The sequence below is a fragment of the Plectropomus leopardus genome, chromosome 8, assembly GCF_008729295.1.
Source record: "Plectropomus leopardus isolate mb chromosome 8, YSFRI_Pleo_2.0, whole genome shotgun sequence".
NCBI lineage: Eukaryota > Metazoa > Chordata > Actinopteri > Perciformes > Serranidae > Plectropomus > Plectropomus leopardus.
The window spans coordinates 28,725,124-28,741,092 of NC_056470.1; the positions used below are offsets into that span (position 1 = coordinate 28,725,124).

General features: G+C 41.3%; 2 protein-coding genes across 3 annotated transcripts in view; both read left to right on the top strand.

The window, feature by feature from the left end:
- The window catches only part of prickle3 (prickle homolog 3), a 30,872-nt gene extending 22,904 nt beyond the window's left edge, over window positions 1-7,968 (top strand). For both annotated transcript variants that reach the window (XM_042492460.1, XM_042492461.1), the window contains 7 exons: window positions 361-498; window positions 1,293-1,496; window positions 2,069-2,255; window positions 3,772-4,110; window positions 4,212-4,502; window positions 5,266-5,646; window positions 6,499-7,968. In XM_042492460.1, coding sequence (XP_042348394.1) covers window positions 361-498; window positions 1,293-1,496; window positions 2,069-2,255; window positions 3,772-4,110; window positions 4,212-4,502; window positions 5,266-5,646; window positions 6,499-6,959 — 2,001 coding nt within the window. In that variant the 3' untranslated portion in view covers window positions 6,960-7,968. The remainder of the gene's footprint in view (window positions 1-360; window positions 499-1,292; window positions 1,497-2,068; window positions 2,256-3,771; window positions 4,111-4,211; window positions 4,503-5,265; window positions 5,647-6,498) is intronic.
- Window positions 7,969-9,246: 1,278 nt separating this feature from the next.
- Window positions 9,247-15,456, top strand: fam110a (family with sequence similarity 110 member A). The gene is made up of 2 exons (XM_042492344.1): window positions 9,247-9,407; window positions 12,506-15,456. Exon 2 carries the CDS (start codon window positions 12,647-12,649, stop codon window positions 13,904-13,906), a length of 1,260 nt encoding a protein of 419 aa, XP_042348278.1. The 5' UTR covers window positions 9,247-9,407; window positions 12,506-12,646; the 3' UTR covers window positions 13,907-15,456.
- Window positions 15,457-15,969: the final 513 nt, after the last annotated feature.

Sequence of the window (15,969 nt, forward strand, 5' to 3'; positions counted from 1 at the left end):
CAGTTCATATTCATTTTTAAATTAGCATTTATCTTAAGCAATAAACAGCTGTACATTTGAGTGTGTCTGTTAAATCAGTTTTGGCCGTCTATCCTCTCATTTAAATATTTTTCTGCTTAAGGCTCAATTTGGTATGAATAATTCATCGTGGCTAATTAAATCCATAACATCTTTTTGATTATACAAAATCATTTCCAATCCAGCTGCTTCTAATGCTCACTTTTAAAAGTCATTAGGACCAAATTGGAAACACATTTATGCAACTCAAGAGGCGAATGAACAATACATTTGTTTTAATGTTTGTCTTTAACTGCAATTTTTGTTTGCACACGTCAGCATGAATATCTCTGTTCCCTGCAGACGCAGTACTGTAACTCTCTGGACGAGGAGGAGAAGAAGGAGTTGCGTTTGTTCAGTCAGCAGCGGAAAAGAGAAAATTTGGGCAGAGGCGTCGTCAGACTCTTCCCAGTGACTATGACGGGAGCCATCTGTCAGCAGGTAGAGCAACATTTTTATTTTATGTTCGGCAGATTTCCTCATGAGACAAGCCAATATTAAACTCAAAAACAACAGTATCCTAATGTAACATTAACCCTTTGAAACCTGGATCGACATCACTTTTCTCACGCTGCGTTCAAACGCCTTTCACAGGCATTTAGACCTTTGAAACGTGAGCATATTGGTTTGATTTCTTTCAAAACATTTGTTGTATAAAGGAAATTCCCAAAACGATTGTAAAAGGTGAAAAGAAAATAACTTGAAAGTTAGCTGAAATTAAGAGCGAGAGAGAAAATCATTAGAAATATCAAGAAAACTAAATGTATTATTCTTGTAATTACATATTTAGAGTTAGGTTATACAAAATTTATTATTATTATGTTTATTTTTTCTAATTTATTTTAGCATTTTTTCAGGTCATTTCCTGTTTTTTATTTTAATTTCAGGTTATTTTCTTTTAACTTTATACGAATGTCTTTCTCATTTTTGGGTAATTTCTTGTTAATTTGCTAATTGCCTTCTTTGTATGTTTTTGAAGGATATCAAGCCAATGTGTTCAGCTTTTAAAGGGTCCGTACATGCAAATAGAAGCGTATTAAAACACGTCAGATTCATGCAGGAGAATCGCTTTATAGGACTGTTCAGGAGTTCAGGTGCAAGTAGGTGCAGGCATAGCTCAGGGGCCACAGCACACTGGGATTTAATGATTACAGGGCTGTATAATGTTCGCCAGCTAACTTCCTTCCCTCTGCACCACACCTCCACCCCCACCTCCACCCAATCTATTTTTCCAGTGCGGCAGGCAGATCTGCGGCGGAGACATAGCTGTGTTTGCCAGTCGGGCAGGACACAGCAACTGCTGGCACCCTCAGTGTTTCCAGTGTGCCACCTGCAGCGAGCTGCTCGTCGATCTGATCTACTTCTTCCAGGACGGACAGATCTACTGCGGCCGGCACCACGCTGAGAGGCTCAAGCCCCGCTGCCAGGCCTGCGATGAGGTGACTGTCTCACTAAGATCCCCAACTTATCACATAAACTGTCATCAGCAGGTCTCAAAAAGCAAAGTGTAGTGAAACACAATGAGAAATTCAGTATTTTTCTGCTGTAACTTTACTTAAACTGAGCTTCACTGTACCCAGTTTCCTGTTTCCTCTCTCTGTCCCTCAGCCAATGAAGGTAAACTTTTTTTTAAAGGCGTCCTGTGTAGAAAGATCTTTTAATGCATCCCTAAATCAATCATGTCAGGTCTTTTACTATTAGTATTTGTGGAGACATAGTTGTAGGTCTTTCTGGCGGTCTCTTCTTGTTTTGAATGGCTTCTCAGTATGACTTAAGAGATTAGTTGACATAGTCGACTAATGGATCTGCCACAACTGACCCACAAGAACCCAGAGCACGGCTAAGCCTGCAGCAGGCCGATAGCATCTTTTTTTCCTATCTTGTTAACCCAAATCCTCAGCACTCATTTTTACAACTGATTTGTTTACTTCTGTGCCCATGAAATCATCGCTGCTACACCGAGTGACCTCTCCGTCTCCCTCCTGTCCCCTGCTGCTGTGTCTCAATCCAGATTATTCTGGCAGATGAGTGTACGGAGGCAGAGGGGAGATACTGGCACATGAAGCACTTCTGTTGTTTTGAGTGCGAGGCCGCGCTGGGCGGTCAGCGTTACATCATGAGGGAGAGTCGACCGTACTGCTGCTCCTGCTACGAGTCGCTGTACGCAGAGTACTGCGACACCTGCGGAGAACACATAGGTACTCAACTCCATCTCCTCTCATTCCCTGTGTTTCTATACGGCTAACAGATATTAGCAGGCGGATGTTTTTACTATTTCTTTGGTAACACTTAAAGGGACAGTTCACCCAAAAATGAAAAACACATTTTTTTCCTGTAGAGCTGTTTATTAATGTAGATTTCTTGGTGTGAGTTGCTGCCTTCTTTCCAATATAATAAAACTAGATGGCACTCGGCTTGTGGAGCTCAAAGCGCCAAAAAAATACATTTGAGAAACTCAACAGCGATGCGTCTCTCCAGAGATCATGACCTGGTTGCTCAAGATAATCCTGAAACTTTGCTGTGAGCAGTATAGAGAAACTATTTTCTTTCTACCAAGCTACACCCGCCAGGTGAATCACCATGCAGAAGGAAGCGTGCATCTACTGTTAGCTCACCTAGCACCACTGAGCTAGCTAATGTTACAGCTCAGCGGAGGACGTCATTATTGTTTACATCTCAAGCTTCCAGGTAGAGCTGCAATGACTAATCAATTGGATGTCAATTAATTGAGTATTTTTTAAGCAAAAAAGGTCAAAACTCAATGATTCCTGCCTCTTAAATGTGAATATTTTCTCGTTTCTTTCCTCCTCTGTGACAGTAAACTGGATGTCTTTGGGTTGTGACAAAAGAAATTTGAGGAGGTCATATTGAGCTTTGGGAAACCTATAGTCTTTTTCTGCCATTTTATAGACCAAACAACTAATCAGTTAACTGACAATTATTGTTGCAGCCCTAGTGAAACGAGCACGAGCCTCTCATCCATGAGTAGATGCACGCTTCCTTCTGCGCAGTGATATGGTTGGTGGGTGTAGTATGGTCGAAAGATTATACTTCATACATGAAACTGCTCACAACAAGGTCTGTGGATCCTCTCGAGTAACCGTGACATGATGTCTGAAAAAGAGATTGCTGTTGAGTTTTTCGATTTTTTTCAGTTTTTATATTATTTATTCATTTATTGGCGCTTTGAGCACCATAAACCGAGTGCAGTCCAGTTCCATTATATTATAGAGAAGGCAGACGTCTCTACAGCCAATATCTCCAACATTCGGCAACTCACACCAAACAATCTAGACTGAAAACAGCACCACAGGTAAGAGGAGAAATAAGTCTTTATTTTGGGGTGAACAGACCCTTTAAATCCCACTATGTAGTATTTCTAAGTTGTATGTAAAAGATTTAATAAATGGTGCAAGAAAAGGCTTAAGTGTCACAAATGCTCTAAATGCTATACATACACTGTAAATCACAACTATAAAGCAACATTGTCTTAACTGATGCATAAGTATAACTTGTTAGTCATGCATTTATATATTTAAATAAACTAGTGTGACGTGACAGCTGCATGTCAAAAGAAGCACAATAATTTCAAATATGACTCGGCCAATCAAACCTGCAGAACTACAGATATGTTCACATACTGTATACACACACTAAAATAACAGATATTGATTTTCATATCAAGTGTGTAATCATGAAATAATTTCCTCTCAGGTATCGATCAGGGCCAGATGACATATGAGGGTCAGCACTGGCACGCTGTGGAGTCGTGTTTCTGCTGCGCCCGCTGTCGACTCCCTCTGCTGGGGCGTCCCTTCCTCCCTCGAGGGGGGCTCATCTTCTGCTCCAGGCCCTGCTCGCTGGGCGAGGACCCCAACAACTCCGACTCCTGTGACTCAGCACTGCAGAGCAAACCGCCTCAGCACAGACGCTGTGAGACAGCAGGCAAACAGCAGCAGCCACAGTGCGGTTCTCCGCTGCAGCCACTAGAGGGCGTCAACCCTCCTATAACTCCTGCAAAAGACTGCATTCACACTGCAGTGGAAAACAGAGGTGAGGATGGTACACTGGTGTCATACTCACATGGTATGTAGGTCACACCTGCCCTCTTAGAAACTGTTCACACACACATTTATTTTCTCTGCTTCTCTCAGGGGTCCACTGCACTGCTCCAGTCCAAAACGGACTTCCTTCACCCAGCGGTCATCCTCACCCAAGAGGCTCCTACTCACCTCTTCCCCACATCCATCTAGGGAACGGCTTAGGTCCGTCTTGGCCCAGCGACCTTCCACACTACAGTTTACTGCCAGGAGACTCAGGAGTCAAACCTTCTGTCAGTGGAGAGCTAAATGGAAATGCTGGACTGACTGGTCTCAATTCAAGAGGAACCTCAACAGCTAAAGACTGTAGGAACTGGGTGGAGAGGACGAATCAAGTTATGCAAGGTATCATAAATCGCTGATGCTTCACACTGTTACAATACAAATCTAAGGCTGGGTGGCTCAAACAAGGATTTATTTAATCTAATATTAGCTCTAATAAGAGTTTAGTACAACTAGGTTTAAAAGTAAATCCGGATTTTAAATTAAGCAGAGCTCTGTTGCACCATTAACCGTTTTGAAACCTTGGTTTCTTTTAAAAGCATGTGAAAACATGGAAAAAGGCAATGAGCAACTTAAGAAATGACCCAAAATTTAGCAAGAAATTATTTTTTTTAAGTAACAGGAAAATTACCTTTAATAATAATAAGATAGATAATAATAAAATGATAAGAATAATTGCAAATATATTTTTCTGGAATATTTAAGGAAATTATTCATTTTTATGCACATATTTCCCTGGATATTACCTTGTTTATTTGCTTTGGTTTTTATTTTTTTCCTCTTTGTTTTTATTTTATTTTGTTTGTTTGTTTTTGCCAATTTTTAGGTATATTTCTTTTACTTTTTATTTTTATGTTGTTTTTTTTTTTTTTTTTTTGCTAATTTTTGGGTCATTTCCTGAGTCACTTATGGCCTTCTTGCCATATTTTTGAACAAAATCAACTAAATATGCTCAGATTTTAAAGGGTTCAATTGGAGTTTAAAGTTTTGGTGCAGCAGTATTTAAACTTAAACTGTGATTCATCAGGTTTAAAAGTTAATCCTTGTTGGTGCAATCCAGCCTCAAATTATATAACCTTACAATATCCTGATTTTCTCTCCACAGTGTTTCCTCCTCAGAAAAACTCACACCTCATCTCACCTGACTCGCCTCCCCTCCCGCCCACCAACCCCTCCATCCTCCCCCCTCCTCTCCCCATTAAGTCTCGTGACTTGATGCCCCGGGACTCGCCGTCACCAAACCTCCCCCCGCCAGAGGACGGACCCTCCGACTCTCCGCCCCCGCTGACTCGCAGCGGCACAGCCAGGGTCAGCTTCAGAGAGCCAATCAGCAGCAGCTACTCTGTCGATGAGGACGAGGATGAAGATGAGAACGAGGGGGAGATGAGAGAGGGCGAGGAGAACCAGGAGGAAGAGGAGGTGGGGGAAGGTTTCGGAAGCAGGTTGCATCTGCAGAAAGGCATCCCACCGCAGATGGATCTGCTGGGTAAGAAAATAATGTGAGCGAGATGATTATTAAAGGAGCGGCGTGAAAGATTTAGGAGGATTTAGCAGCATCTGGTGGTGAGGACTGCAGATCACAACCAGCTGAAACTTCTCGTGGTTAGAATTCCCTCAGTGTTCAGGAGGTTTTTAACAAAAGCCGAATTATCCACAAAGGTCTCTTCCTCTACATAACAAACAAACCTGGTGATGTAAACTGATAAAAACACTGAATAAAGAAGTTTCACAGCACAAAAATCTGTGAATTTACAAATCTCTCACAGCTGAGGGGCTCTAACCACGGTGGCTGACGGCAAAATGTGCAAACATTATTGGTCTTATCTAGAGTTGAGCTCTGATCGAGCCAAAAAGTCCCAACCCTACATGAACCTGTGCAGTTTCTGTCTAAGCCTGATCCGTGGCAGCAGTTTTGGGCCAAGCCCAATTAAAAAAAAACAAATTTCTTCTTAAAAGAAATTATTATATATTATGCTTTTTTTTTCTTGTATAAGTTATTTTGGTTGTATGTTGCAGTAAAAAGTGCAATATATATATATTATATGTATATACCAGACAAATGCCCAGGGACCCAAAGTGTCAGAGGACCTCCTGGCTTTCATCTGCAAACTGTCACACAAATTACTGACTCAAAATTACCAGAAAGAGATACGAAGAGACCACAGAAAGATTCAAAGGAAACAAACAACAAACCAAACAATCCCAAACAGACACAAAACAACCAAAAAAGACACAGATTTTACCTCAAAGAGACACAAAACCACAAAAAAATCCATAATAACTAAAGAAAGACACAAAACAACAAGTTAATTTTGTCAATATTTCTGTTTCCACTCAGATGGATCCTCCTACCACCAGCGGAGTCTGCGGCGAGGGTGGAGCCGCTGCCGTATCCCCTCTGACCCTGCTCTCCACCCGGGAGCAGAGAGGCGCTCCCGACGCTCGCGGCCCGACCGTCCTCGTCTGGACGCCCTGGACTGGAAAGGGGAGAAGGACAGGGACAACCGGGGCTCCGCCAACACCTCCTCACTGACCCTGCAGCTGGGCCCGTACAAACACGAAGACTCCTGCTCCACGTGCTCTTCATCGTCAGACTCTGAAGAAGAGGGCTTCTTCCTGGGACAGCCCATTCCTCTCCCTCCACAGCTCAGGAAGCAGCAGCCTGAGGCGGGCAGAGACAGGGAGGGGGACGAGGACAGGGAGGTGCAGAGAGACCGAGGACTGAGAGGCAGCTTCAGGCGGAGGAGAGCTCACAGCCTTGGTGCAAAGGACAAAGATAAAAACTGTGCTATCTCCTAACAACAAAACACAGCATGTTATTTTCTAAATTATGGTGCACGAGCAGAACTAATGTCCCTTCATTACTCTGGTATTCACGCTGTTTATCAGCTTTATGGTGGTGACAAAGAGTTCAACACACGGCCAGTGTTCCCGACGCACCACGGAGCAAAAGAAGCACAACAAACCTCAGAAAAATCACTACGTTTGAGACGTTACAGTGTAGAAAAGTGAGTGTGTGAATCATGTAAGCAGTGATGGATGTGGAGTGATTATAGTTGCAACATTGAAGAGAGGACTCACATCCGTGTCACAGTTTATTTGGACAAAAAACGGTTGTGACCCTGCAGTGAAATACGTTTTAACGTCACTATGATTTACATATGCAAACTTACAGTAGCAGGTGTGACCAGGAACTGAGAGCTCGTTCCTCCATCGTTGTTTCTAAAAGGAATATCAGATAAATGGTATTTTTAACTCTTCTCTAACCCTCTTTCTGTGCTTTTATGTGCAATTTTTATTATATTAGCTGTATTATATTACAGTTATAAATAGTAAATGGCCAAATGTAATGTACTGTCAAAGTGTTGCACAAAGGAGAATCTGAGTGAATACTGGAGGTTAAAGGGACAGTTTTCACCAAAATATATATGTTTCCTTTTATCTGTAGTGCTATTGATCAATCAAGATTGTTTTGTGAGTTGCCGATTGTTGGAGGTATCGGCCGTAGAAAAGTCTGCCTACACTAGATTGATAAATAGCACTACAGGTAAGAGTAAAAATGTGTATTTTAGATTTAGGGGTGAACTTTCCCTTTATATTTGTTTCTTGTGTTCAAACTAAATACTGCAAAATGTGTATATGTTCACGTCTTTAATCAAAAAAACACTTATAGCCGTTTATTTTTATATACTTGGTGTTGGTCGCTGTTCTTTCTTGTTTTATTTCGGGTGAAAGGAAGAGATTATAATTTCTTTTTTCTCTGATTGTGAGACAGTTTTATGGTGACATTAAATTTGTCTAAGTTGTTGTTAGTTGTGTTCTTTATTACGCGCTTTCCCAGTGTTGGATGAAGGACCTGAAAGCCACACTTGAGTTAAGATTACAGATTTTATACCAGAAAACAACTCTGGTATAAGTTAAAGTCACCTACCAGAATATTACTTAAGTTCCTTTATTCGTAACAAAGGCGTGTAGAGAAAATGTAGTGAAGTGAAAGTGAAAGTATAGATACTCCCAAATGGTGATAAAAGAAGAGCCAATATCACCCTGTGAAAATACTCTGTTAGAAGTAAAAGTCCTGCTTTGAAAACTTAGAGTAACCAGGAAAATGTACTTTAAGTATGTAAAGTATCCAATGCAGAGAAATAATTTTAAAAAAATTAAAAGAGAAAAATAACATCCAAAAAAAATCTAAATTATAAATAAAATAGATAAAACACCCAAAACCTAAAAATTACACCAAAAAAGAAAGAACACCCATCCAGAAAAAAACTCAAAATTGTAAACAAAAATAGAAATAACACTCCCCAAAATTAAAAATGATATCCTATCAAAGAGTTGGCAAATTAATTATCTTTGAATCATCTGATCGGCTGATTGAACTGTACTTGTATAAACTGTTTGGTAGTTTAATTAATAACAAAACATCATAGGACTTTTGTGCAAAAATCTAATATGTAAAGTAACTTTCCGGGGGAAAATGATGGTTCATAACAGTCACTCTGATGTAAAGCATAGAGAATTATAGCAAGCAGAAATAAGTACCAGCACTAATTATGTAAAAATTAAAAAAAATAATAATAAAAGTGTATATATAAAATAAAAATTAAGCACAAGTATGGAATATTCAAAAATATAAGTGCTGACTATGTGAAGTGTGCAAAAATATATTATTATTAACAATAATAACAATAATAATAAAAAACTTTATTTGTACTGCACCTTTCATACAACACATGCAGCACAACGTGCTTTATAAAAAATAAACATAAACTATAAAAGTAATACAGTACAATCTACAAGTAGCACTAGTTTGTGAATATTTAAAATCATAAATATGTATCATGTGTGTAAAGTGTGTTTTTTCATATATATTATACCAGTGCACTTTAACACAGATTTCAACCTTTGAGCAGCCGATAGTGTGACAGCAATGCAGATGAACTATGATACCAGCAGTCACAAAGTCCTTATCATCCTGCAGCCAGCAGCACTAAACAATAGCAGGGTCACGTGACTAAAAAGAAGTAGTTATATATCCTTGTAGGAGAGCTTCTGGACCAATCAGCAGCAGGAGGCGGGCTCAAGAGGAGCACACATGAGTTGTCAAACAGGTTTGTCTTAAGCTGCTCAGTTCTTTCAAACGCATTCACACACACACTTTCCTCATCAGGACAGCAGTGTGTGTCCACTGGGCCAAAACCAGAAACCCAGGAGACGCTCAGGAGACCAGCTGGGACTGACAAGGTGAGTTTTCTGTAGATATATTAAGCTGAAAATTAAAAAAACTCCTCACAGCTAACCCACACCTTCACACAGGCAGAGCTGAGCTTGTCAGGGCAGGACTGCTGGAGGCCTAAAGTGCATGTGGAACATTTTTTCAGTTGTTTACCTGCCTCTCTTTGTGTGTTTCTGTGTCATCAGTCTTCCTTGTTCGCTCCATGTGTGTCCTTTACCCTCACACATGCCCCCACTTGACTCAGAAACTTTAAATTAGTGGCTCTATTTTTGTTTGTCCGCCTCACCTCTTTGACATTCCTCTTTGCTTTGTCACACAGTTAACTTTTTAATGATATATATCAGGCTGCTGGTTGGGCTTTGCTGGCGGGTGTTTGTGTGAACTGGGGAGACTTCAGGTATGGACTAGAGGTACAGAAAGTTTCACAGCTCCACCAGCAGGAGTTTGGCCTGGCTCAGACTGGAATGGCAAATATGTGGAGAATGTGACTGGCCGATGAAGACTATTTCAAACGCACACGTATCTTTATTACATACAGGAGTGACTGCATTTACCAAGTTCATCATCATGACCTTCCCCGCAGTTTTTGACTTAAAGGGTGACTTAAATATTTTCAGCAGCGACTCATTTAATTATGTTTTGTGTCTAAGTGAATAAAGGGATTTAGAAATTGGTCCAGTATTAAGGAAGAGCACTGCACATGGAGGCGGCAAAACAGGCCTCAATATAGCCACTCGGGGCATTTGTGCACCGTCACTTTACGTTCATTAAATGACTGAATTACCTTATTTCGAACCAAAACTTAAAAGTTTTTATAAACAAACAAACAAAAAAAGTACAGGAGTAGGTAGAAGTAAAACCCTTTTAACTCATATAAACAAATCCCCAAATTTATTTACAACCAGTGTACAAACAGCTGTCCCCAATTCACTTACCACCCAATAAAATAAATAAAAAACTATCCCAGGTTTATTTACAATACGAATACCCCCAGTGCAGTGAGGATCCCTACAGAGATATGCCTTTCTGTTAAAGAGTAAAATCCCTTTTGTTTCACCAGAAACAGCCCAAAAATCACTTTTGCCAACTGAACCAGACTCCATTTAAATAAACAGTGATTTTAGCGTGTATAGAGCCAGCATAGTTTCACATCTAATTTGGTAAATTAAGGGTCAGTTTTAACCAAACCAGAACTGGTGACTGTTAGATTATTGGAAAGATGAACCAAGATGGTTTTGTGAGTTTTATTGTGTTTCTGTCCGTTGTGAACGAGTTGTGTTTCACTGTGATAAAATTACTGTTTATTATATGGGGTCTGGTAGGTTTGGCAATACCAAAGATCGGAATTTTTCAACCTGGACCCATTTTCCCAAGTTTTGTGTCAAATTGACTAATGGGAACAACAATTTATAAAACTGGTCCAGTGTTGTGTGAGAGCTCTACAGCCGGCAGCTGAATAACAGGCTTCAGTGCAATCATTCGGGACATTTGTGCTGTTTACATTCACTTAAAGTACTTGTTTTTGACAGACTCAGATTGTCTGACACATTATTGAAAGTATTCCCACAGTGATGGACCGTTTTGTTAAAGAGTAAGACCCTTTTTGGTTAAACAGAAACAGCCAAGAAATTACGAATTACGAAAACTTTATTATTGTCCACATATGTGAAAATTTGCCTTCAGTTTCACCACGAAATACATAAAAGACATGCCCTAAAAATATAAAGCCATAAAATAAGTGGATTCCATCTAAAAATATACATTTACATACAAAATATGCATTTAAGCGAATATAATTCACAATAGATAAATATTCATGAAGAATTATGCAAAAACCTGCAGCAGAGTCTCAGGAGCCCCTCTCAGCACCCTACGAGTCCCTGTATCATTTATCACATCGTCGTGGTGTTGGCAAACTCACCAGACTCTATTTAAATAAATATTCGTTTTAACATCATAAAACAAACTGCATTCAAAGCTGACAGAAACAAAACTCACAAAAAACAGATCGTTTCATCTTTTCACTGTTTTAAAAGTCTTAATTCACTAAGTCAGATGTGAAAATATGTTACTAAAATTCCTGTTGATTTAAATGGAGTTTGGTCGGTTTGCCAATAGCAATTTTATCGTTGTTTCTGGTTAAACAAAAAGGATCTTACTCTTTAACAAAAAGGTCTATCTCTTTAGGGTTTTTTCTATAATGTTATCAGACTCCCAGAATAATAACCCGAGTCTGTTAGTGGCAAAAGCACAAACCTTTAGCGATAGAAAGGATTCCTTCAGAGGTCGAGTACCAGAAACAGCCCTGAAAACTGTCATTGCCAAACCCACCAGACTCCATTTATGTAAGCAGCAACTTTATAATCAAACATCACTTTCCATAATGTTGTCAGACATTTGGAATAACAATATGAGGCAAAAACACTGACAGGCTGCAGCCCTCTCGCTCAAAAATGAACAAATTGCAAAACTTGTCGTCTCCATTAGTCACTTAGGTTAAAAAATCCCAACATGACCCTTTAACACAAACAGGGATGCAAAGTTGAGCCTCTTTGTTCTGACGTTACTGAGCGCACAGAGGCTGCAGGAGGACGCTCCAAACCCTGGCAACTGGCTGCTTTATTTAAAGATGAGGAGCCTTTGTTCCCATAGCAGCTGCTGATGTGTGTGTGATCTGCTCTGTATTGCCTCCAGACAATAGCTTGTTGACAGCTGTCCTGATGCACCTCCCCATCACACACACACACACACACACACACACACACACTTGTGCCACTCTTTTCACAGGCCTTCTACTGACTGAAAATGAAGTGTCAGTTTTATTGTGGGTTTGTCTGCGCAGAGATGGATGACTGAGCGTAATTGTTCAGATCCGTCTGTGCTGCAGCCAATGAACTTGTACGATGGAGACGACTACGAGCGGGTGATTGGCTGCAGTCTTAAAAAAAGGGGAGGGTTTATGGGTGTCTTTGTGGAGTTGTCTGTGTGTGTGTGTTAGAGTCTTAAAAGTGTTTGAAGAGGCTTGTAAGGTAAATGTTTTCTTGGCTGTTCATGTGATTGTTATTATTGAGTTGTCTGTGTCCTGACTGATGTCTCTTTTTCACAGGAAGTCCAAATGACAGCGATGGAATGGAGCTGATCGTGAGACCGCACAGAGGAGACACTCTGGGAGATTTATGTCAAGGTGAGAGGAAAAAGTTGTAAAAACAAAGCGCACGAGGACAGGTACAACCACTCGTTTCACAAAATGCCTTGGGAGACTCGTCAACACTCAGCGAGGCAGCCGGCGAGGACTGCTGCAGCTGCTACGCCACCACGCTTACGTCCCAAAGGTCCAGTGGGGCCGGACTTTTACCAGCAGTTCAAGACAGCCGCAGGAAGACCGAAGCAGAGCGCGGTGGAGAGGCTGGAAGCAGACAAGGCTAAATATGTCAAGAGTCAGGTGGCGCTCTCCAAACAGCAGCCGGTCAGGCCTCCTGAAGTGCGGAAGCCTCTGCTGAACCCGGGGTCCACTCTGCGGCCCACCAGGAAGACGCCATCCACCACGAAAACGAAGCAGGAGGGAGTCCAGCTGGACTTGGAGCATCTGAGTAACCTGATCAGTGGCGTGAATGATGGTGCTGCTGTGAACTCAGAGGACAGTGACGCTCCTGATGGCGCTGTCACGTCACCTCACGCCACACCTGCAGGCGCGCAGCAGAAAAAGGAGAGACCATGTCCACCGCCGCGTCCTGATTGGTCCAGTCCAGCTAAAGTAAGATTAAAAGCCTCTGAGCCTGCAAGGGTGGACAGTTCCAGCTCTCCTGGGTCTCAAGCTGCAGGGACGGTCCGCAGAGTGGACGTCATGCCTCAGGCCAGTCCTGCGAGGACGCCCTGCAGACCGCCTCAGTACATCCGGCAGCCTCTTCAGCCCATCCCACTACACTCCCAGTTTCCACTCCGCCCGGCTGCTTCACGCCTGCGTCTCTTCCACACCAGAACAACAGCACATCCGTCCCCTCTGAAACCTGTTGTCGCTCCGCTTAAACCTGACGAACCTCCCTCCGCTCCGGCTCAACCCCCTGCTCCTGCTCCACCTCCCCCCAGCTTCCCCCTTTTCCCTCCTCCCTCCCCAGCCATCACCCGTTTGTCCTCCTCCAGCTCCAGGAAGCGCCCCTCTCTGACGCGCTCTAAGTCGGACATGAGCGACCGGTGCTCCCGAGCCGGGACGGAGCTGGAGCGTTTCTTTAACCTGTGTGGTTTGGACCCTGCAGACCTGCAGCAGCTGACTGGATCTAGCTCTGACATTGTGTCCATGGCCCGGTTCCGCAGCGTGAGCGCTCCGGGGTCCGAGTGTGCGGGCTCTGGTAGAGAGGATGGAGATGAGGAGGAGGAGGAGGATGCTGGGAACGCTGCAGAGCGGGTTCCCTACGGGGTTTCTGTTATTGAGAGAAATGCTCGAGTGATCAAGTGGCTGTACGGACTCCGTCAGGCCAAAGACAGCGCAACCAAGAGCACCAATTTATAGGCCGGGATTAAAGGAATACTTAAAAACAAAATGACCTTTTTATATCAGTTAGTCACGCCCTGTTACCCCAAATACGTGGAGAAAATGTGTTTTTACTCCAATGCCTCCCCGGAAATGACAAATTTATTTGTTTACTGATTGATTAGTAACTTTGTTTGACAGCAGCAAAACTATATTGCTAAATCAGGTTTGTCCAAACCTTCTGAAAAGGGGCCAGATTAGAAAATGTGAAAAATACCTAAATGCTCCTCGCATCATATGGGTTATTTTAATAAACAAAAAACTTTCCACCGATTCTCTGAAAACAGCGATCCTCACCAATGACTTATCGCCTCTTTTCTGTTTGCTCGTTTACTGTCTTTTTATAAATACATCAGTTCTACCTGCAAAATTCCCAACTGATGCATGGCTCCAGTATGTATAATGGTTTTGCTATTGTAAGATGAATCTAGAAAAATGCAAAGTAGCATCGCTTGATTAACCCGTATTGTGTAGCCGGCCCATAGACCGAATGGGTCGGCCACGTGTGGTATGCTGTGAAGGTAAAGCTGAGGGCCCATTAAAATTGGTACGAGGGCCACGTTTGTCTTCCAGGCCAGACTGTGAACATGCCTGTGCTAGATCATTCCCGAAAACGTAACAATTTAAAACTGAACTGAAAGTGAAACTTATCTTTGTTCTCTGTAAAACCAGACTGCCAGACAGTCAGAATGCACGTGTGTTGTACTGATCATACGACGGGATAAATGAGACTTCCACACATGAGTTGTTTCAAAGTTTAATGTATGTTTTGATATAGTTTTGCTGTTGTTATTCGTGGTTCTCAATATGTTTCAGTGTTTGCAGGGTGAATAACTGATGTATTGATCCAGTCAAAGCTGATCATGTCAGATCGATGGGTGAGAGGAGCAGCTGCTGCAGAGGTGGTGAAAGCAATCTTTTAGATCAGCACAATTATGGATTAAGTTTAATTTGTTATTAGTTTAATGCACAACCAAACAGTATATACGTATAATCCAATAGTGCTCCAAATGAACGGTTCAGCATGAAAAAAAAATAAAGCCTGTTTGTGGCGGCAGATGTTTTGATCACAATAAATTCATGTGGGACATGCGAGGAAAAGTTTTCTCCACAGATTTAAGGTAACACAGCATGGCCAATTCTCCTTTTGTGGGTGAAGTATTACTTTAAATGATCTGTGAGATTTAAAACAAAAGCTTAATTTTCAATATGTCAAAATTTCAAAAACACAGTGATGGGATCCCATGATTAAACTGAGCTATGTGATGATGAAGGGATGGAAGTCATTTGTCTGCTAGCTAATTTACTTCTGTTTGGTTCCCTTGTTTGCTTTGATTTTTAATTTTTATTTGACAAAATTTGTTGGCATTTTTGTTATTGAAAAACAGAAAGGGTTATTTTTACTCTGAGAAAGTCTTTTCTTGTTATTTTGACTTGAATTTTTTTTTTTTGATTCTTATAATGGAGATGTGAAAATGTCATCTCTGGTCACGTAAATGAACGACATTAAAGGTTGAATGATGAAAGCATCCTGTTTGGTACTCAGTGATGAAGTTTCTAGTTTAAACTAAAATTACAGGTCCATATTATAGATCCATATGAGTGTATGTTATGTGTGGAATTGCCTTGAGACTCTTTGTTTTGCTGATCTTGAATTTTCAGGGAGAGGAAGAACAGGATCAACAGGCTTCACTGAAGGAAAGTTTCACTGATGTTCCACAAGAGGTCAGAACAGACCACACCGACGTCTGATTTCAGAACAGTGAAAAGTCTTTTCCAGATCTCAGAGATACTACAGTAGAAACTGCGACTGATAAAATATAATTTTGCATTTTAAACTCTTGTTCACTTTGTGAAATTCTTAAAGCTAGTTAAACGCATTCATGAACATCAATAAGAGCAGAGTGTGTGTCATTCAAGGTGGTTTCATTTCACAAGCAGCCAGAGGTCTTTTAATCTGTCTTTATCTTCATATTTCATATTTAAAACTGGCCTGGAGCTGAAATCTATTCAAATGTTCAACCAAATACAGTACAATTCTG